Genomic DNA, 21,451 nt, shown 5'->3' with positions numbered 1-21,451 from the left:
TTACCTCCTTAAATAGAAAATTTTTTTAACGATGACGATTTACCATAATTTCTAAAATTTGTCAATTTATTTTTAAGTTTAATAAAACTCAAATTTTCGAATTTTTTAAAACTTTTGTTAAAATTTGTACAATTTTCTATCGGAAAATGCAATTTTTGTAAAATAAACATAAACCCTTTTTTTTATAATCTTTTAAATATATACCATCAAATACAAAACGTTGTATCAACATTTATTTTAAACCTCGTGAGAATAATAAATTTTATTACACATAATTATTAACTGTTACAAAAGCAAATTCACTGTATTGTTATATATATATATATATAATTATTTAAAATTTCCTTTAACAAAGTTGGCAGCACTAGCTTTGAAAATCACATTCATGAAAATTAATATATAGAAAAAGTGGTCAAGTTCTAGTATATATTGTTAAAGTCGTGCGTGTCAAGAGAATAATTTAAATTGAAATTCACAAAAACAATATAAACGTTTAGTTAAAATATTTCGATTCTATTTTTTAAATAAAGTAAGAAAATTATTTTATATATTAAATTAAAAATATGGGACATGAATTAGAGAGAAATTGACCTTCTTTCTTCCAGGTTAGGTGACTTATACTTTTATATTGATTTTCATTCTATTTAAGAAAACATACAAAAAAGAAAATTCAACAAAATCATAAAAATGGCAAAATACTTTAAAATGTATTTTTCATTAATTACCAATTTTACTTTTGTTAAATTTTATTTATTAATTTAATTTTTATCCAGATCCTTTTCTCAAAATTAGATTTATGAAAATAAGGACATGCGATACTTTACTGAAAAACAGATTTATTTATTTAATAATAAACGGAATCATTTTATAACAAAAAAAAAATGAACAAAATAAATTATTAACAAATAAAAAATTTGAAAAACAAAAAAGTTAGAAAAATAGTTGAAATGTTTGTTTAGTTAAGCAGAAGTTAGTTTATTTTTGTATTTTTAAATCAAAAATAAATTATTAGAATTTTATTTAGTAATTTTTAAAAAAATAAACAAAACAGTCCAAATAGTAAATTTATTTATTTTTATATTATTAGTTTTTTTTTACTATTTGTAAATAAGAGTAAATATTTCAAAAAAATACAAAATAAATAAAAATTTTAACTTCAATTTTATTTAAAATAATTATTTAGAAATTACAATTTAAATTTTTGATTGTGAACATTTCGTAATAATGAATACTTTTCAATTTTGTTACTTTTATCATTTTTCTCCTGATTATTAAAAAAAAAAAAACTATCTACTGTTAAATTTTGATTAACTTTTTGTTTAAGTAGCGTATGATTATTCCATAAAAATGATTTTTCACATAAATTTTTATTTTACAAAATAGCATTTAAGACAAAATTTTTTTTAAACCAATGTTTACTCAACGAAATTTTCAAAGTATCGAATTTTTATTTGACAGAATTTCTCTTTACCCAATTGTTTCTTGAAAATAATTCTAATTTAACCTATTTTTAATTTATTAGAATTCTCATTCAATAGAATTTTAAGTAATTCGAATTTTTAAATCCTAGAACTTGGAATCGGAAGCTTATATAAAATATTTAGTATTTTAAAACAACATTATTATTATTACTATTAATAACAACATTATTTACAACATTATATCTGAAAATCATAATCCAAAATTCAATTATTTTTAAAATTTGTATCTAAAATTCTTTGCTAAATTAATAATTTCAATAAATTTTATCCAATTATTCAAAAATTCAATTAAATAATTTTAATTAAAAATTTTCTAAAATTCAATTACTGTTTTAAACTTTGTTAATAATTTTCAGCAATAATTCTAATTTACAAAAATTTTAATTCAAAATCTCCTGAAATTAAATTATATTATTAAAAATTTTGATTCAAATTTTTGTTGAAATAAATATTTCTAATAACTTTAATCAAGATCTTGGCATTTCAATTATTTAATTATTTATTTTCATTCTTCAATTCAAAATACTCTAAAATTTAATTAATGTCTGAATTTCGGTTAAATTAGAATTATTTAAAAAAAAACAGTTGGGTAAAGAGAAATTTTGTAAAACAAAAATTCTGACAAAAAATTTGACAAATTAAAAAATTCTATTGAGTAAAAGGTCGTTTAGAAAGAATTTATTTTAAATGCTATTTTGAAAAATTAAAATTTGTGTAAAAAATAATTATATACAGCAGTAGTTCACGCGGCCAATAATAAATCATCAACTTAGCAAACTTTTAGGAATCAAAAAATTCGCTAAAATTTAAAATTCTTAAATTTTGTCATTTTTAAAATTATTTTTTGAAAAAAGTAGCATTTAGTGGTTTTTTGCCAAAATTAGTAGTAAAAAAATAGCCTTGTCGAAAAAAAGTATCAGAAAAATAAAAAAGTGTATCACTTCGAAGCCTGTTACTTTCATGGCTTTTCAATAAACCCAAATTTAATTAATTTTAATGATTTAAAAAAAAAAAAATAATAAATTTTCTTTCTTTTTTTTTTTTGCAGATAATAACACCAACTCAAAGAAAATGTCTGACAATTCATCGGAAAGAATATACGAAACTGGTATACATTTAACTACAAGTATAATAAAATCCGAAAGACTTTGTACATGGGAGATAAAAGAATTTTCCTCTCACATTGATATTTTTCAAAGTACACCACCGGAATCAAAAAAATTCCCCTCCAATTATAATTATGAGACAAAATTTCAATTTCGTTTAGTTTATTTATCAAAGCATACACGTCAAGCTGGCAAATCAAGTTATTTCGTTCAATTGGAAATAAAGCCAAGTGATGAATTACAAAAATGTATTATGGAAACATCATTACAAAATCAATTATCATCGTCTGATTCACGAATTTATAAATCAACAAGTTCATGGACAAAAAATCAGGATTTAGAAATTTGGATGTTAGAAATTGAAAGTTCATCAATTGAAAAAATTGATCCAAGCAATTCATTAATGATTAAATGTAATGTCATTGAATTTTATATATCGAGCAATGAAAATCCTGGTTTTCATCGTTGTCCATTGTCAATTGATCTCAATAATTTACGACATGAAAAATTATTAACCGATTTTACATTTAATGTTGGCGAATCAAGTTTTAAAGTTCATAAAGCAATACTATCAGTTCGTAGTCCTGTATTTCGTGCAATGTTTAAACAAAATTTATCAGAGAAAACAAAAAATGTTATTAATATACCAGACATACATCCAGTGGCATTCAATGAAATGTTACGTTTCATTTATACTGGCAATGTAAAGGATTTAAAGAATTATTCATTTGAAATTCTTGAAGCGGCCGATAAATATCAAATTGAGGAATTAAAAGAGATGTGTGAAAAAGTATTTTGTGATATTACAATAAGAGAAGCACCAAGTATTTTATTATTAGCCGATCGGCATAATGCAAAAAATTTACGTGCAAAAGCATTGAAATTTATTCGACAAAATATTAAGGAATCAATAGCGACATCAGAATTTGGTGAACTCTATTCACGTCAGGATCTTATGCAAGAAATTCTAGAAGCAATTGTCGATAAATGAAGATTTACCTATTTAGATTTCGAATTTTTTAGCAAAAAAAAAAAAAAAGAATTATAATGTATTGAACTCTTATTTATGATGATTAATTTCAGGAGAATGTTGATCGTAAAATAATCTCAAAATTAAAAATTGATTTTTTAACTATGTTTTTTAAACAATAAAACTAAAAATATAATAAAAATTAATTACAATCAATTTTGAAAGATATCGTCAAAAATGTTGAGTCAAATATATTTTTTTTAACATTTTGATTTTTTTTTCTTTCACCTCAGATAAAAATCACAATTTCCTTTTAGACAATTTTTATAAATAATTATTGTTTATTTTACTTCTCAAAATATTCTCTACAATTGTAATTTTTTCAATGTTAAAAAAAATTGCCTTTAAAAAATTATAAACAAATCACATTTGCTTTTATCTAAATAATTTTTTAACAACATAATTTTAATAATATTGAAAAAATTACGATTGTAGAGAATGTTTCAATGGGTAAAATAAGTTTATAAAAATTTTAATAAAAATTGTGATTTTTGTTTGAGATCAAAAGAGAAAATCATTATTTGACAAGAGATTTTGACTCAATAATACTTTAAAAAAAAAATATATATATATGTATATATATATAACTAGTTCTTCCAAAATTAATTAAAATAATTTTTCTAATATTTTTGTTTACGTTAAAAAACATTTTTTTAGTTTAAGATTATGTTACGATCACCATTCTCTTTAAATCAGCTTTAATTATAAATATAAACTCAAAAGAAATAATATTATTAAATATTTAGATATTTTTTATTTATATATTTTTTATTTTTACTTTATAGATAAATACCAACTTTTTGTTGAGAAACAATAAATATTTCAAAAATTTGTTTATTTAAAAATATTTTAAAGTTTTAATTATTTTGAAAAATACCTATATTATATTTTATAGGTATTCAAAAAAGTTTGCTTTCTATTTCTTTATTTTTAATAAATTTCAAACAATTTATTGATAACAAAAAATTATGAATTGTTTTAAATTTAACGTTCTCAAAGCAGATTACTTTTAAAATACATTTTTCTCTGTTCTACTAACTGATAAAAAAATAATAATATTAGTATATGAAATTTAGATGAAAAAGTGATTTTTCTGAAAACCGAATTGATTGAATTTTGAAAATTTTTTTTCTGTTTACGTTTTTTTATGTTTTTGCGAAAGTGATGTTTTTATCGCTAAAATACTATTTAAAATTTTTAAGCTAGATGCAAAAATTTGCATTATGTATTTCTGAAAATAATATACAAAAACAAATGAATGATAAGAAGAAAAGATTATATTTAGAAAATAAATACTTGAAAATCTATATGAATATACAAAAAACTGTAAATAGTTTTTTTAACTACAAAAAATGCTGTTTTCGAAAAAACGGAAAAAATTTTCTTATTTATTAGAGACACAAATATTTCAAAAATCATTTATTTCGGTTTTGAGAAAAGTTACTTTTTAGACTTAATTTTAATTTTTTAGATACTTCCGTTATATTTACGTTATTTTTCACGACATATTTAAAATATCGAAGAAAAATCGAACAAATTTCATACATAATATTATTTTTTATCTGTTAGTGCTGAAGAGAAAAACCGGTTTTAAAAGTACTTTACTTCTGACGACGTTAAATTATAAGAAATCATAACTTTCATAATTTTTGTCAAATCAAAAATTACGTATTTTTTTATTTTTCATAAAAGATTTCGAAAAATATGTTCCAGTCCCCCAAAAAAAAGAATATGAAATGAAAATCTCACGTGGAATGTCCTATTTATGTTACTTTCACCTTTTTTTTTTTTTATTTATTTAAAAAACATTTCAGCAAGTAGCCTTTTATTTAATTTATTTTTCTTATACGTAAAACTTCAACATTTTGCCAATCATATTCATATTTTAGGTCTTTATCAAAGTTAGAATTTCTATGTTTAAAAACAACATTATGATAACAATTTTTTTTTTATGAATAATATTAATTTTTAAAAAAGTAAAAAAATAAAATAAAAATGTTTTGTTTCTAAAAAATTTTAAGAAAATAAACTGTGTGATTTTTTTATAAAAAAGTTATTGAGTTAAAGGAAATTTATGTTTTATAATTTTCAAACATTATTATTTCTACTCATCAAATTAATTAATATTATTATTTATTTTTATTTAAAGTGATTTATTAAGATGAGTTTTTTTTTTTTAATTTTTCTAATAATTATTAATTTTGTTTTATTTTTTGATTTTTCAATTTAAAAACAATAAATGTTTAATTAAAAAATGTAAAAAAAATCTATTTTGTTTTTAATTTTGAACAATTTTAATTTGCTTGAATTTAAATATTTTTTTTTTTTAAACAAATACTCACCATTGGAAGAAATGTAATAATGTTGTATTTCTGGTTTCGAATAACGTTCGTGGGAAATTTGTGGTGAATCGGTTGGCCAATGTGTATCGTTCTGGCCCGAAGTTCCCGTTCGCGGCAACATCTTCGCCACATCCACGAGCAACACCTGTAAAAAAAATAGCGGATCAAAATTTTCTTTTTTTTTTCATTATCAATTTTTTTTGTAATATAAGAAACAGTAGTCCAAGTTTTTCTTACATTTTCATAATAATTTCAATGCAAAATGTTAGAATTCAGTAAAAACAAAATTAATACATTGAAAAAAATAAATTTATTTAACTAAAATATAATTTAAATATTTAAGATGAAAAAATTGTTTTCAGTGGAAAAATTTTAATTTAATTTACAAAATAATTAAATATTACAGTAATTAAATTGAGAATAAAAAAATTGAATGAAAATAACTTTTTTAATTCCAAAAATTATATGAAATTTAAAAAAAAAAACATTGAAATTTTATAATAAATTAATTAGAAAATAATTTACTACAACCAAAAGTAGAATACTTTATTTATTAATTTAAATTTTTTTAATGAATTTATGTTCAAAATACCAATTTTTTATAATTTATTGAAAATATAATTGGGAATATATTTTCCATATCACCAAAATAATTTTAGTTTTTTTTTTTTTGAAATGTAAAAATAAAATTTACATTTTTATGTTAATACCATCACCCCCGTAAATTAGAAAAACTAACAAAACTACCATTCTTACGAAGAAGCATTTATGAGGTAATTTCTTTTTTTTTCGAGGAAACAGGAAGCATTTCAAGCGACTTTAAATTATACAAAATTGACAAACATAGGAAAATTGAATATTTGACTGTAAATTATTCTACATTTTCTAAATATTTTCCAAAAGAGAAAAAAACGAAACAAAACACAAGTGCTAGAATAAAAAATTATATTTAAGAAAAAATGAAGTTAAAATTAGTGGAAAAGTGGACTAGTGGAAAAAATTACATTTTCAACTTTTATTTACTATTTTTATTTTATTTGCTATTTTCTTTTTCTTCCTAAATGAAAACGTTCAGCAAGAGAGGGATACATTCCGAACTTTAGCAAAGTTGGTTTGTTATCCAACTCTTGCCAAAATTTCAAGCGTATATACGTGTGTATCAATACTGCGTTACTAGCGATAATGAAGCAAAAGCCAATAAATAAAGATGACCCTCATTTCTAGATAAAGTGTTAAAATATTTTGATAAAAAAAAAAAAGAAAAGCCCCAACCGAACCAAAATTTTTTTTTTTTTTAATCGTGATTTAAAAAAGTAAAAAGAAAAAAACGAAGCGTAAAAAAAAAATGTTTTCACCCAATTTCACCAACAATATATTTTTTTTTCTTTGTTTCATTTTCAAAAAAATTATTTACTTCGCCGTTTTGCTTCTTTGTTCTGTTTGAACATTATTTGGTACAGCTCCCTCTCTCATTGTACTCTTCAATTGTAATTTTAAATTTCACAATTCTCTCCTGCGCTTCCTTTTATAATACATAAAATTTTATTCGGCAATTCTGAAATAAATTTTAGAAAAAAAGAATACTTATTTATATTTAATTCAATAATTATTTCCACTGTTAAGCTGCATTTCAAATTTTTTTTTCATTAATTTAGCAGTGATTAGTTTGCAATGAATCCCTTTTTTTATTGTTAGAAAAAAAAAAAATTCCGAACAAAGAAAAATACATTTATATACAACAAAACTTAAAAATTACAATTAACTAAAAAATAAAAATTACAAAGTCCTAAACTTAAAAAAAAAAAAAATTAATTAAATTCCCCGTAAAATAAAAAATAATACTTAAAAGTCAAAATTTGTTTTATAGTCACACAAATATTTTTCTACAAAAATAAAACAAATTTTTATTTGAAAAAAATAGTTATTCATTTTTTAAAAATGCAATTTCAATGTAAATTAAAAAAAAAAATATTTGTATTTTTGTAAAAATAACCTATAAAAATGAAAGGAAAACAATATAACCTAACAATTTATATACACATTGTAAATAATGTTTTAAAAAAAAATCTATTCTCTTATTGTGTGTATGTTAAAGTTAGTATAAAATGATATTTGTGCAATATTAATAAGAAAGAATTGATTTTTCATGCAATAAAATGTGTCACCTAGAAAATGGTCCTGCCACTCGAGGTTTCGATATCAAGGGAATATCTTCCTTGGAAAGTCGTAATGTCACATTACTTGAGCCCTCCATTTAAATTCTTTTCACTAACATGAGTAATTTTTTTAAAACACTTTTTATCAAGTAAAATTAATTTTTATTTTATTTACTAAACACCTTTTTTTAAAATCAAAAATGACATTTACAATCTGACGTTTCGCCAGCTGATTCAATCTCGCCATAGATTATAGAAATAAGTAAAGAAAGGAAACTAAAATATTTTCCCCTAGCATTTGAACGCCACCTATTAAGTATTGTTACAAAAAGTGTGATAACAATTTTAAAATAAATTTAAAAATTTACAAAATAAAAACAAAAAATATAAGAGGTTTTAAATTGGGTAAAAAAAAAGATTAAACTGAAAAAATAAATATAAACGCAAGAAATATTTAGTGTAAAAATTAAAAAATGCGCCAAAGCAGTACTGCCACCTGTAGATATCAAAACAAACTTGCATGCTGATTTGTTGACATAAAAATATTCATTGGCATTTTATGTTGAAATCATTTTTTTAAAACTCACCCACAAAATAAACGACGCATTGAATTGAAACAATTGGAATATCGACGATTTCTCGCTGTCATTAAACGAATATTAGTTTCGGAAGTTTGCAAAAGATAATCAGTCTCCTCGTCCATTTCGAACACTTGCTCCTCGGAATTGATTCTCAATGGCATTTCGTTCAATCTTCTTTGCATTTTGATGATGATGATGATGGAAATAATGTTTCACAAATGCACTAAACATATTTTATTATTTCACTAAACAGCTGGTTTCCATTTCTTCAATACATATAATTATTTTAACGACACGTCTTTAATCGCGAAAGATTCATTACGATTTATAAAAATATACATACGATAAGGAACTAGCACATATATTTTTTTTTTTCATTAAAAATAAACAATCACGCGTCAATTATTTTCGTTCGTAAATCGAAAGTTTCAAAAAAAAAAAAAATTTATTGATATCGTTTATTATATTTTTGATTTTCTATAAAAGAAACTAATTTGTGCGACGAAAATTTCACATCGAGCAGAAGAGACCAACATATAGATGCGTGCACAAAAACCCGGCTGTTGTTGAAAGGAGAGATATCGATTTCTAGAAAAGGCACCGGTTGCGTCATATGCCTTATTGTTATCCTCATTCATCAACATTATAAAGTAGTGTGAGTTTATAAAAAAAATAATTATTTATATATAAAGGGAAAGTTAATTTTAAACGTTTTCAACAATAACAGTTCATTTTTTGATTATCTCTATGTTTTGACGTTGAATTCTAACCTAAAAATTAAGGTGTTCACGATAATTTTATGCCACAAATTTAAAAATATTTCGAATATTTCTAACAATTAAATTTCTATTATTAAATTTTCTAAGCTTTTTTTTTCAGTAAAAATTTACATTTGTAAATGTTTTTAATTTTTAATTTAGTAAAATAATTTCAAAATGAATTTTATTAATTTTTTGCCTTTTGCCGGTTTTTTTACTTCCAGTGGAAATAAATTTAAAAGAATTTATTTTTATATTCGAAAAATAATTAGGAAAATTTCATGGAAAATAAAGGAATATATATTTTAATTACATTTTTTTTATTTCTATATGTGAAATGAAATGAACTGGAAAAAATATTGCCGTTTTTTTTTTTTTACAAATTTAAAAATAAGAATTATATTATTTTAATATTATTTTATATTTGCTGGATAATTGTTGAGAATTTTTTGTATCCATTAAAAGTAAATCTTGAAGTAATTTTTTTAAAATCACTTTTTTTTCTTCGGATAAAAAAATTAAATTTAATTCAAATCTATTGCATTGACTCAATTTAATAAATAGGTCAATTATATCTTCCACTTTATTATTTATTAATTGCTTTGAACATAAAATAATTATGTCTTCTAAAAATTCACAGGGAACTTCGATAATAAATATATTTTTTCCCAAATTTACTCTAAAAAATTGAGAAGAGAAATTTTGAATTTGTGAATTTTATTTTTAATTGACAATTTAATTTTCTCTATTTAATATCCTTTAACAAATGAATTAATTTGATTTTTATTAAATTCTACTTAGTGAATAGTTTTTTTAAAATTAATATTCCTGTTAATTAAAAAAAAAAATTAATTAATTATATTAATACCTCGTATTGAGTAAATAATTAAATTTAAATCCAGGATCCTTGATTTTTTTCCAAACATTTAAAAATTCTTTAGTATTCTTTGGAACATTTTTTGAAAGTGTTTCCTCATTTTCCAAAAGTGGAGCAATCAATTTTAAATTTTGTGTTTTTGACACAAAATCCCAATCTTCTGATCGATTAGCGAAAATATTTTTGGAAATTAAAATTTTATTTCTCTTCTCACTATTTGTTAATGGTTTAAGGTGTGCTGCATTTACCTACAAAAAAATATTATTTTTATAATTATTTAAACAAAAATTGTTTCAATTTTCGAAAATTTTGTTTGAAAATAAATTTTCAATTTTGACTAAATTTTACCGATATTCATTTCAGTGGAAATTGAATAAAATTTTTTAAAATTAATTACAATAGTAATTCTTAAAAATATTCGAAAAAAATTATTTATTTAAAAATTATATATATAATAATAAAATGCTTGGCCTGTCCTTCTGTCTTAACTTGAAGTTGGCCTTTTCTGATTTCACGTTTTTTTTAGAATAGTAATCTTATGTCAAATTTTGACAATTCTTTTTCTCATTTTTGACAAAGTTGTATAATTGTGTTTCCAAATTTCGCAATAAGTTTCTTTAAAATTCCAAATTCGAAAATTCAATTCACGAAGCTGAAGTACACAACGTTTACCAAAGAAATTTTTTTTAAAGTTGTATATTGATTCAAAAATTGTATACAAATACAAAAAATTTATGATGAGAAAAAAGATGCGCCAGGAAATTTCGTACAAGATAGTAATTTGAAAAAAATTTATTTTAAAAAATTAATTTTTAAGGTACCAGGGGCCAACGAATACCTATTAAATATTAATTATAAAAACACAGGCCTCGAATTAACTTAAAGACACAAAAAAGTCGTTTTATTCGATTTATATTCCAAAAAAAAGTGGATTTGTTTTTTATTTTAACAAAAATATTTTACAGATTGTTAAATAAAAATTTTTTTAATAATAATTTCGAAGGGTTAAAGTTGAAATTCTTAGAAATAATTAAATTTCAAAAGATATTGTTAATTTTCAAACAATTATTAAATTTTACAGAACTAAAAATAATTTATCAAACAATTTTTGGAAAACATTTTTTAAATTTAATTGAATTTTCAAAGATTTAAAATTGAGATTTTTGAAATTAATTGAAACTTTAAGTGTTTTGTAATTAAAATTTTAGATGATTTCACTAAAAATTTATTAGAAAATGCGGACAAAATACAATAATTTGAAAATCATTTTTAATTGAAAAATTGTTTCAGATAGTTGAAATTTCAAAGAATATTATTAAAATAGTTAAAAATAATTGAATTTCCTTAGAGTTATAATTGAAATTATTAAATTTCAAAAAAAAAAAATTTCGAAGGAAAATTTTAGAAATAATTAAATTTTAGATGCTTTTAAATTCAAATTATTGAAAATTCAATAAATTTTGAATTCAAATTTTTGAGAATAATGAAATTTTATTTGATTTTAAATTTGGAAAACAATTGAATTTCAGTTCATTTTGAATTGAAAATTTTGTGAAATAATTGAATTTTAATTGAAATTTTGGATATTAATTTAATTTAAGTTTATTTTTGATTGAAAATTTGGATAATTAATTTTGAATAGAAATTTTAGAAAATAATTGAATTTTATTTCATTTTAAATTGAAAACTTGGTAAATAATTAAATTTTAAATTGAAAATTTTGGATAATTATTGGATTTTTAATTGATTTTGAATTAAAATTTCGGGTAATAATTGAATTTCAGTTTATTTTGAATTGAAATTTTTAAAAAATAATTCAATTTTATTGTGATATTTTTTTTTGAATTATAAACAATTGTTAAATTTCATAAAAATTTTAATTGAAAAATAATATTGATATAATTGAATTTGTGATGTATTTCATTAAAATTATTAAAAATAATTAATTTAGTGAAAAATCATTTTAGTTCAAAATTTGTTAAATAATTGAATTGAAGAAGATCTGAAGAAGATCTACATTTTATACTAAAAAAAATGTATTTTATTTACATTTTTTTCAAATGTAAAAAAAATGTCGCATTTTATTAAATTAAGTCCATAAAAGTCGTATTTTTGAAAAAAGTCGTATAATCCGAGGCCTGTAAACATATAATTTTCATTATTATCATTTAATATGTAATAATATTCTAATAAATTTAATTATTATTGATAATATTAATCTTTAATTTCTTTATAACAAACAATTAAATACTCAATTTGGCGCGCTTGCGCGCGTTTAATTTTGCTAGTTTTATATAAAATAAAGAATTACGTTTCAATTAATTGTGTTTATTTTTTAATTTTTTTTTTAATTAGAAAAAAAATATTAATAGTATAAGATATTAAAATTCAATATTTTTTAAAAGAATAATTAATTTATCATTTAGTAAATTGAAATTATTTACCATTTCTTGAAAATCTTTGTAGGTTGGTACCTTTTGCTCAATTGCCCTAAACTTTGCATTATTTTGCAATTGATACAATTCATCATCTTTTATAGCCTGATGTAATTCTTCTTCTAGTGCTTTATAATTTATTTTCTCATTTAAAATACTCATTTTATTGTTACAGATGGTGCGACATAAATTTAATAAATTGGTAATCGACACAGGCAAAAAAAAAATTACGAGGTTATTACGTTGCTATAGTTACAGGATTAATTTCACGTTTTGTTCAATGAATTCAACAGTCGACATTCCAATAAATTATGATGAGGTAATATAAATACATTTTTAATATATTTTATTTTATTAAATTTTTTTAAATTTGATTCAGTTTTTATTTTGAAAAATTCTCTTTTAAATCACAATAATCTTTTATTGTTTAAATTAAAGTTTTGAATTTTTTTGAATTTTAAAAATTGATTCTAAATTATCAAAATTTAATAATTTTTTTTTATAAAATCGATAAATATTTTTCTATGTTCTTTTAAAGTTAAAATTTCTCGAAATGTGGAAAGTTGATGGGAATTTTTTAAAAATGAAAATATGAAAATTTGAAGAAAAAAAAATGGAGAAATTTCCTAATTCTCTTGTGATCTATCTTTACTTATAAATAAATTCAAAGCAATGTGTTAAACACATTTGTATAGGGTTTATTTTCGAACGTTCGGATTTAACTTTATACTCCAAGGGACCTTGTAAGGTTAGACGCAGCTGGGGTCCATGACCAAAGATTAAAGTTCGATGTTCATCTGTAATCCTAATTTAAATAACTTTTAATGTAACAAGTTAAAATTCTTGTTTTTTTTTTGAAAAAATTTTTAGACACACAAATATTTTGTTTTTATCCTATTTTTATTTTATGGTTTTCTTTCAACTTTTTTTTTGGAAATCAACATTTTAAAAAGTGAAAATTGAATAAATTGATGAAAAAATGTAGGTATTAAATTTAATAAATTATTTTTACATAGTTTTGAAAAATTTAGAAAATTTATTAATTTATATTTCAAAAATTAAATATAATATAATATATTTAATTTTTTTTTATTTTCTTCTGTTTGTCAGTGTTTTCTTTCAATTCTAAATTTAAATTCTAAAAATAATTAGGGTTTGTTTTTAAAATAGAAAGAAAGGTTTCTGTATATTAAAGGAATGGAGAGACAGAAAAAGGGATATGTTGCCATATGGTGTGATCTTGGCAAGAGAGATTTCTATTTTTACACTCTTTATTTTTCTTCTCCCTTCAAATTCTTCTTCTAATTTTGAATCTCATTCTTTCTAATGACAATGAAGATAAATTAAAATTTTATAATATTCACTTTTTTGAAAAAATTAACCCCTTGAAGAAAATAATAAAAAATTATTAGAAAATTGATTCTGATTATTGAATTTCTAAAATTATAAAAAGAGTAAATATGTTTTTTTTTTTTGTAATCCGTATGTTTAAATAAATAAATAAAAGAAGTGATAGTAAAATATTTATTAATTTCAGTCTAATAATAATAATAATAATAGAATTAAAACGAAGAGAAAGAAAAATTTACATACATAATGTCTTTATTATATCATTATCATTATATTTATACAAGTTAAAATATTATATAGGATGATGTGTGAGAATGACACAATCGCTAGGCATCAATATGAGACTAGCGAGACTGAATGGTATATAATATGCGACAATAGAAACCTCCCTGTTTATTTTCTTTTTTTTTTTTAATCAATCTTTAAGCAAAATAATACCGTGAAGTCTTTAAAGGCGAGGTTTTCTAGATCTAAAAGAAAAAAATAAAATAAAACGCGATCACAAACAGCCGTGTGTACCTTTTATTGTACACGAAAACGCGCTTTTATATGTAGTGCAAGGACTAGCAATAAATTAATTAACGTTAAGTTAACAAACAGTCATGTTGTATTAAACTACAAAGTACAATACAGTCTGATAAATGTGTGTATAAAGGCACTTGAGTAGTTTTTTTTTTTTTTTTTTTTTTTTTTTTTTCTTCCTCCAATTAGCAACGAGAGTTAAAAAATCTTCTTTTCTCATGTCGAGAAGAGCGGATTTTGTTCTTTTTCATCATCGGATTATTCTTACTTCCTTCAGTTTCTTTTGTTTGGCAGTGATTTTTTTTCTCGACTAGTTATGATAAAAAGGTCTGTCTTTGGTTGCCTTTTTGCTTCATAGAATCCAAATTTTTTTTCGCCGTTTTGAAATGAAGAGAAAGGAATTTGGTGGCCTTTTTGTAAGAAAAAGAAGGAAGCTTTGTTTCGATTTTCGATTCGGAAAGAAGAAAAAGAAACAAAAGAAGAGTAAAAAATGAAATTTGTCAGGAGAAAGATGGATTAATTTGTTTAAAGAAGGTTTTGTATTTTCTTTCTCTTGATAGTGGGATTGTTTTCTTTTTGGACCCAATAGATTCCTTGACATTAGAAAAGGATATTTAGTGATAAAACTCTTCTTTTTCTTCTTTTTCTTCATAAGTAAACTTTTGATTTATCAAGCGACTGTATCCGAAATGGAAAAAAATAGCTAACGATAGTGAAAAAGAATTTATCCTTGTTCTCAACGAATGGGAGCAAAGAAGACTTTCCATGTGGCTCTTTTTTCCTCTCGAGCATCTCGATTCGTGAGTTTCTAGACGGTAAAAATATCCTCGCGAATAGGTGAGAAATAGAGCTATGGAGTAGCATGGTCCAGCCGACGAAACTCGTGGATGTAGATGACAGAGATGACATTGATGAAAATGACAAGCATGTGTAAGAGGTATGAAAAGGATTTTGTAATTTAGAAGCATTTGCGGTGAACGATTCCAGGACCAGATTCGTCGTATTCCTGTTTGGAGATCCACATCTGTTGGAAGGTGGACAAAGAGGCAAGGATGGAGCCACCGATCCAGACGGAGTATTTCCTCTCGGGTGGTGCGATAATTTTGATTTTGATGGTGGATGGAGCGAGGGCGGTGATTTCTTTTTGCATACGATCAGCGATACCTGGGTACATTGTGGTACCACCGGAGAGGACAGTGTTGGCGTACAAGTCCTTACGGATGTCGACGTCGCACTTCATGATGGAGTTGTAGACGGTCTCGTGGATGCCGCAGGACTCCATGCCCAAGAAGGAAGGCTGGAAGAGGGCCTCTGGACAGCGGAACCTCTCGTTGCCGATGGTGATGACCTGTCCGTCGGGCAACTCGTAGCTCTTCTCGAGGGAGGTGCTGGCGGCGGCGGTGGCCATTTCCTGCTCGAAGTCGAGGGCCACGTAGCAGAGCTTCTCCTTGATGTCGCGAACGATTTCCCGCTCGGCGGTGGTGGTGAAGGAGTAGCCCCTCTCGGTGAGGATCTTCATGAGGTAGTCGGTGAGATCGCGACCGGCCAAGTCGAGACGGAGGATGGCATGGGGAAGGGCGTAACCCTCGTAGATGGGCACGGTGTGGGAGACGCCGTCGCCGGAGTCGAGGACGATACCGGTGGTACGTCCGGAGGCGTAGAGCGAGAGCACGGCCTGGATGGCGACGTACATGGCCGGGCTGTTGAAGGTCTCGAACATGATTTGCGTCATCTTCTCCCTGTTGGCCTTGGGGTTGAGGGGAGCCTCGGTCAGGAGGACTGGGTGCTCCTCGGGTGCGACTCTCAATTCATTGTAGAAGGTGTGATGCCAGATCTTCTCCATGTCATCCCAGTTGGTGATGATTCCGTGCTCGATGGGGTATTTCAGGGTGAGGATACCTCTTTTGCTCTGAGCCTCATCTCCCACGTAGCTGTCCTTTTGACCCATACCGACCATCACACCCTGGAAAGAGAAAAGTTAAATTATTTAAATGGTATTTAAATAGTTTTGTTGGTTTAAAATTTTTTTTCTTGAAAATTAATGTTTCCTTTCTCAGAAAGTACAATTAATAATATTATTTTAATTATTTGAATGTTAATTAATTATTTTTTTCTAGAAGTCTGCAGTTCCGATGATGAACATTCTTAAAGAAGGGAAAGGTGTACACGTTGGCGTATACGGATGATGTGGTTTTTATGATTGCGGATGAGAAGAAGGTAATAATGCTAATTGGAATTTTAGAAGTATGTGAGGGAAAAGGATTTGTGGTTGAATGTAGAAAAAACGAAAATTTAATTATCGCCCTATAAAAATGGCACTGAACATGAAAATGATAAACATTGATTTTTAAATACATTTTTCTCAAAACGCGAACACTTTTCACAAAATCGGCCATAACACTAAGGATTCTTATCTTAAAAATTTCCTAAATCCGACAGATTATGCGAATCCATACAAAAATGCGATTGCAAAACGAAAAGTAGGAAAGTAATAATTAATGACATGTTCATTACGTCCTGCCGCCGTCAGATGGCAGAAGCATGCAGAAACATAATCTCGCAGCTATCATTATATTACTTTCCTACTTTTCGTTTTTCAATCGCGTTTTTCTATAGATTCGCACAATCTTTCGGATTTAGAAAATTCATAAGATAAGGATAATAAATAATGAAAAAATATTTCGAAGTAATTAGAAGTATTTAAAAAGACTGAAGAAGTTTTTGAGGTGGAATTAAAGTCTATGTAGGTTTTATAATAGATAAAGGAATTAATAAATATATAAATACTGAATAGATGAACAGGAAAAGGAAGTGTAGGATATGTGGGTATGAAAAAAAAATTATACAAAATGTTCATAAGGAAGAATATATGGAAATTATAACATAATTTTTAAAAGAAGTTTCACAATGGAAATTTTATGTTAAGTCGTTGCGTTAATGTAAAATAAAAAATCCTATAGTGATTTAGTGAACCAATGCGTTGCTTAAACGTTGACGTTTTGAAATCAGTTGACATTCTGAACTCAATTTAAGATTTATTGAGAGCATTTTGTTTTAGCCGAAATAGATATTCAAAATAACATTTACGTAGAAGTTTATAATTATCTACTTCAGCTATATATATATATAAATCAGCTCATATAAATTTCTACATAATAAACATAATCTCAAAATAAATATTCTTTTTACTGTTCAATTTTGAATAATAAATAATAATAATAATAATAGACAATAAATTAATAAATAATTCTATTGTCTCAAATACTTATGTATATTCAATATTTTAATCAAAGACTGAATTTTTTTCTATTTTTATTCATTATTAATTATAATAGAAAAATTAGAAAGATTAATTAATTATGTCTGTGAATATCTGGAGTTGAATGAATGAATATGTGATTTACTAACCTGATGTCTTGGACGACCGACGATACTGGGAAAGACGGCACGTGGAGCATCATCTCCAGCGAATCCGGCCTTGCACATACCGGATCCGTTGTCCACGACCAGTGCCGCAACATCATCGTCACACATCTTGTTGGATGTTTTTAATTACCTTTAAAAAAATTTAGATATTGATTTCGATTAGAATTCTGTTTTTTTTTAATTTTTCTTAATTTAGTGTCTTTCTATTTAGCTGAATTTTTTTTTAAGTAGAATTTTTAGTAAATCAAATTTTCATCTGATCAGTTTCATTTAATTTGAATGTTCATTTAACTGAATATTCAATCAATTAAATTTTTCATTTAACAAATTTTTATTGAACAGAATATTTTCCAAAAATAGAATTTTTCATTAAACGTAAATTAATTCAGTTAATTGAAAATTTTGTTAAAATAGAAACTTTATTAAATAAAAATTTGGTTCTATAAAAATCCTGCGAGATAAAAATTCCATTTTTAAAATTTGGCTAAATAGAAATTAGATATCACAATAAGTTTCAATACACTGGAAATTTTAACTATTGTTATAACTTTGGATAATATTTTTGCACATTGAAAAATAAGTGAAATTTTATTAAAATCATGGAAACTCTAGAACAAACAGATTAATAATGAGTAATTTTTTTCAGCCATTTCATCACATCATTTTTCACATTATTAAAAAATATTAATTTTTAATTAACTTTGAAAACAAAAAGAATAAATGAAGTTAATCATGTTTAAAAAAATAATTAGACTTGAAAAATGTAGAATATTAAAAATTTATTATGTAGTTATTTTAAAAGTATAGAGATACTTTATCAGTGCTGCCAACTTTTCTTTATTAGTATTAAATTTAGAAAATTCTTGAATATTCTCTAAACTAAATGAAATAACTTTTCAAAACAATTAAATCTCTTATATAAAAATGTAACAATATTAAATTTTTACTTTCATAATTTGCGCTCCAAAATATAATTCTGCAAATTACAAATTGTATACATGAGAATTTGTATCAGCTATTACAATATTTATATTTAGTGTAGTATAAGTTTATATAACATTTTTTTTTTTTAAATTAATAATTTCTTAATTAAAAATTACGTTCTTTTTCTATATTAAAAAAATTTCAATTAATGTAAATTATTTTGAGATATAATTTTACTTTTTCTTCATTGATAATTTGTGCTATGAATTAAAAGTTACAAATTATAAATGAAACATATTTAACCGTTCAAAAAAAAAAAAAAAAATTACTTAAAATTGAGAATTATGGAAAATAAATTTTTTTTTTACTAGAAACGTTCAAATAAATAAAAAATATCACTTTAATATTTGAAATCTACAAAAAATGTTCATGAATAAAAGTAGGGAAATCCCTCAACTTCTGAGAGACATTAAAGTTGGCAACACTTTCCACAAACATTGAAATCTTAATTTTAAATGAAAAAACCGTTATATTAACACCATTTTAATTAAATTTCAATTCACAATCACAAAATATCCTTTAAAAAGCACTTTTTTTTGTATAAATGAACATTTTCTTTGTTTCAGAGGTTTTTTGAAAGGACAAGTGGAAAAATTCGATTTCCATAAAGAGATAAAATCTCAATCTTTTGTTTCTGGATTTGAAAAAATTTTCCTCCACAGAGGCAGATGTGTTCGTAATTATATGAAAATGATCTTCAAACAAATTTTCAATGATCATTAAATTTTCATACACTAAGGAATTCGAATTAATCCAAAGCAGAGGAGGCACAATTATTTAAAAGCACAAAAACAAAATCCAGGTGAGTTGTGTAGAACTTGAGAATATTGAAAAAAAAAAATATATATGTAAGATTGCAAAAAAAAAAAAAGAAAATAGAATAAGTACCGTGAACGAGAATAAAAAATCAGTGATGCACTGTTTGGCGTTTTGTCGTGCAAGAGACCGAGCAGCGAGTGGTGCTTTGCTGGCGAAGTTAGGTCCCTTTATCCATATCGGTTCGTGCTGAAAATAGCGATCCGCCCCTTAGAAGGAAATCTGCTTGACGAATACTCACACACCAAACAAAGTTTCGTTTATAGTCCTTAGTTCGCCCTAAAGAAAACTTAAACGTTGCGACGCATTAGCATATGTGTCTCAAACACACACGTTTAAAGGCGACGCCCCTTGAACCCAAATAAGGGATCAGCGTTCCCCACCAGATGTGAAAGAGTGTCTTTAAGCCCTCCATGAGGTGGCCTTCCACCAGCAACCAATATTCAACATCGGGAGATTCGCATTCCCGACTTTCAACCCCGCGAACGCGACTTTCTTTCTTTCTTTCTTTCTTCTTGACCTAAAATAGAAAAAAAGAAATAAACAAAATTTTTCCGCGAATTACTAACACTTTGGTTTTTTTTTTTTCTCTAACACGAGATTCCATCTTTCCAGGCGGAGGAAACTTTTTTCCAATGATCCAGTGAAAGAAATTAGTTGGGAAATAATTGAAATGAAGAGAATGCCTAATGAAAATATTCAAATGAGGAAAAATTTTTTGATGAAAGACAAAATTAAGACGGAAAAATTCAGGTAAGGAAAATGATTTATTTAAATGAAGAAATGGAAAATATTCTTATATTATTTAATTTCAAAAGAAAAGAAGAAATTTCTCATAGTGGACTCAAAAGGACGAAATTTAAATGAAGGAAGCAATTTTAGCGATTATAGAAAAGAAAAAGAAAAAAAAATCGCAAATAAAAATGAGATGAAATGATCCTGAGAAAGAGAATTGGATCACGATAATCTTCACTAGTATGGAAAACGAGGGAAAATATTGAAAGGTGACAATAATTTTTTTTTTCCCCCCTTTTTGACACGCATGACCCTTTTGTTTAGGAAATTAAATTGAATCTCACGATCGAAAAAAGATGTTGAAAAATAGATTCAATTAATTCTTTTTCCACTATTCCTCTTTTTAGTTTTTTATTTTTAATTTTCCTTTTTTTATGTTTGAATTTTTTCCCTTTTTTTTAAATTTCTATTTTAATTTTTAACTCGTATTTCATGGGAAAAAAAGATTAAGAATTAATAGCTCCTCTTTTGAAAATATTAAAGAAATTTTTTTGCTATTAAAAAAATTTTAATTAGGAATTAATTTGTTTAAATATTATTGAATAAGTACAAATTTAAATTAAAATGAATGAAATTTAAAGGTCAAGATTTCTCATACGCATATTATTAATGCGTTCGTTATCCTCGAGATTTCGTAGAGAGAAAGAAATATTTCATATTATTGGCTTAATGCCAATGAGTAACAAGATCATGTCATTTTCCTGTGTAATTGAGGTGAGGAACCTGTTAATTTTTTTTTGATATTTTTGATTTTAGAATTGAAAATTTATAAAGGAAAGTTATTACGAAAAA

At 24.4% G+C, this 21,451-nt stretch overlaps 4 protein-coding genes across 7 annotated transcripts in view; 1 reads left to right on the top strand and 3 right to left on the bottom strand.

The window, feature by feature from the left end:
- Nucleotides 1-9,285, bottom strand: part of LOC127289302 (probable phospholipid-transporting ATPase IIA) — a 33,821-nt gene extending 24,536 nt beyond the window's left edge. Inside the window, exons 1-3 of one of the 4 annotated variants that reach the window (XM_051317155.1) lie at nt 8,125-8,356; nt 7,374-7,514; nt 5,960-6,104 (exon numbers count right to left, since the gene is read on the bottom strand). In XM_051317155.1, the coding sequence (XP_051173112.1) occupies nt 5,960-6,104; nt 7,374-7,432 (204 nt within the window). In that variant the 5' untranslated portion in view covers nt 7,433-7,514; nt 8,125-8,356. Of the gene's footprint in view, nt 1-5,959; nt 6,105-7,373; nt 7,515-8,124; nt 8,357-8,702 lie in introns of those variants that run through there. The other 3 variants (XM_051317152.1, XM_051317153.1, XM_051317154.1) reach the window with 3 other exon arrangements.
- On the top strand, nt 439-4,110 carry LOC127289314 (speckle-type POZ protein homolog). The gene is made up of 2 exons (XM_051317170.1): nt 439-605; nt 2,530-4,110. The coding sequence occupies exon 2, from the start codon at nt 2,553-2,555 to the stop codon at nt 3,576-3,578; it is 1,026 nt and encodes a 341-aa protein (XP_051173127.1). The 5' UTR covers nt 439-605; nt 2,530-2,552; the 3' UTR covers nt 3,579-4,110.
- A 571-nt stretch (nt 9,286-9,856) lies between the features above and the next one.
- LOC127289301 (coiled-coil domain-containing protein 103) lies at nt 9,857-12,935 on the bottom strand. Its single transcript, XM_051317151.1, has 3 exons — nt 12,776-12,935; nt 10,323-10,579; nt 9,857-10,133 (listed from the first exon to the last, which is right to left on the bottom strand). The coding sequence occupies exons 1-3, from the start codon at nt 12,926-12,928 to the stop codon at nt 9,857-9,859; spliced, it is 687 nt and encodes a 228-aa protein (XP_051173108.1). The 5' UTR covers nt 12,929-12,935.
- Nucleotides 12,936-15,456: 2,521 nt separating this feature from the next.
- On the bottom strand, nt 15,457-20,091 carry LOC127289312 (actin, muscle). Its single transcript, XM_051317168.1, has 3 exons — nt 19,937-20,091; nt 18,047-18,194; nt 15,457-16,601 (listed from the first exon to the last, which is right to left on the bottom strand). The coding sequence occupies exons 2-3, from the start codon at nt 18,170-18,172 to the stop codon at nt 15,597-15,599; spliced, it is 1,131 nt and encodes a 376-aa protein (XP_051173125.1). The 5' UTR covers nt 18,173-18,194; nt 19,937-20,091; the 3' UTR covers nt 15,457-15,596.
- Nucleotides 20,092-21,451: the final 1,360 nt, after the last annotated feature.

This window comes from Leptopilina boulardi, unplaced genomic scaffold (assembly GCF_019393585.1).
Source record: "Leptopilina boulardi isolate dan_hultmark-lab unplaced genomic scaffold, ZJU_Lbou_2.1 LbouV2_405, whole genome shotgun sequence".
Classification (NCBI taxonomy): Eukaryota; Metazoa; Arthropoda; class Insecta; order Hymenoptera; family Figitidae; genus Leptopilina; species Leptopilina boulardi.
Note: the sequence above shows the minus strand (reverse complement) of the source record. Positions and strands in the feature narration are given on the sequence as shown.

Bases quoted from the DNA above. Each gene is read 5' to 3' on its own strand.
- LOC127289314 (XM_051317170.1), top strand. From the start codon at position 2,553: ATGTCTGACAATTCATCGGAAAGAATATACGAAACTGGTATACATTTA.
- LOC127289312 (XM_051317168.1), bottom strand. From the start codon at position 18,172: ATGTGTGACGATGATGTTGCGGCACTGGTCGTGGACAACGGATCCGGT. The intron at 16,602-18,046 runs GTTAGTAAATCA...TTCTCTTTCCAG, and splicing joins TCGGTCGTCCAAGACATCAG to GGTGTGATGGTCGGTATGGG.
- LOC127289301 (XM_051317151.1), bottom strand. From the start codon at position 12,928: ATGAGTATTTTAAATGAGAAAATAAATTATAAAGCACTAGAAGAAGAA. The intron at 10,580-12,775 runs GTAAATAATTTC...ATTTTTTTGTAG, and splicing joins ACAAAGATTTTCAAGAAATG to GTAAATGCAGCACACCTTAA. The intron at 10,134-10,322 runs GTATTAATATAA...TCAATTTTTTAG, and splicing joins AATTATTTACTCAATACGAG to AGTAAATTTGGGAAAAAATA.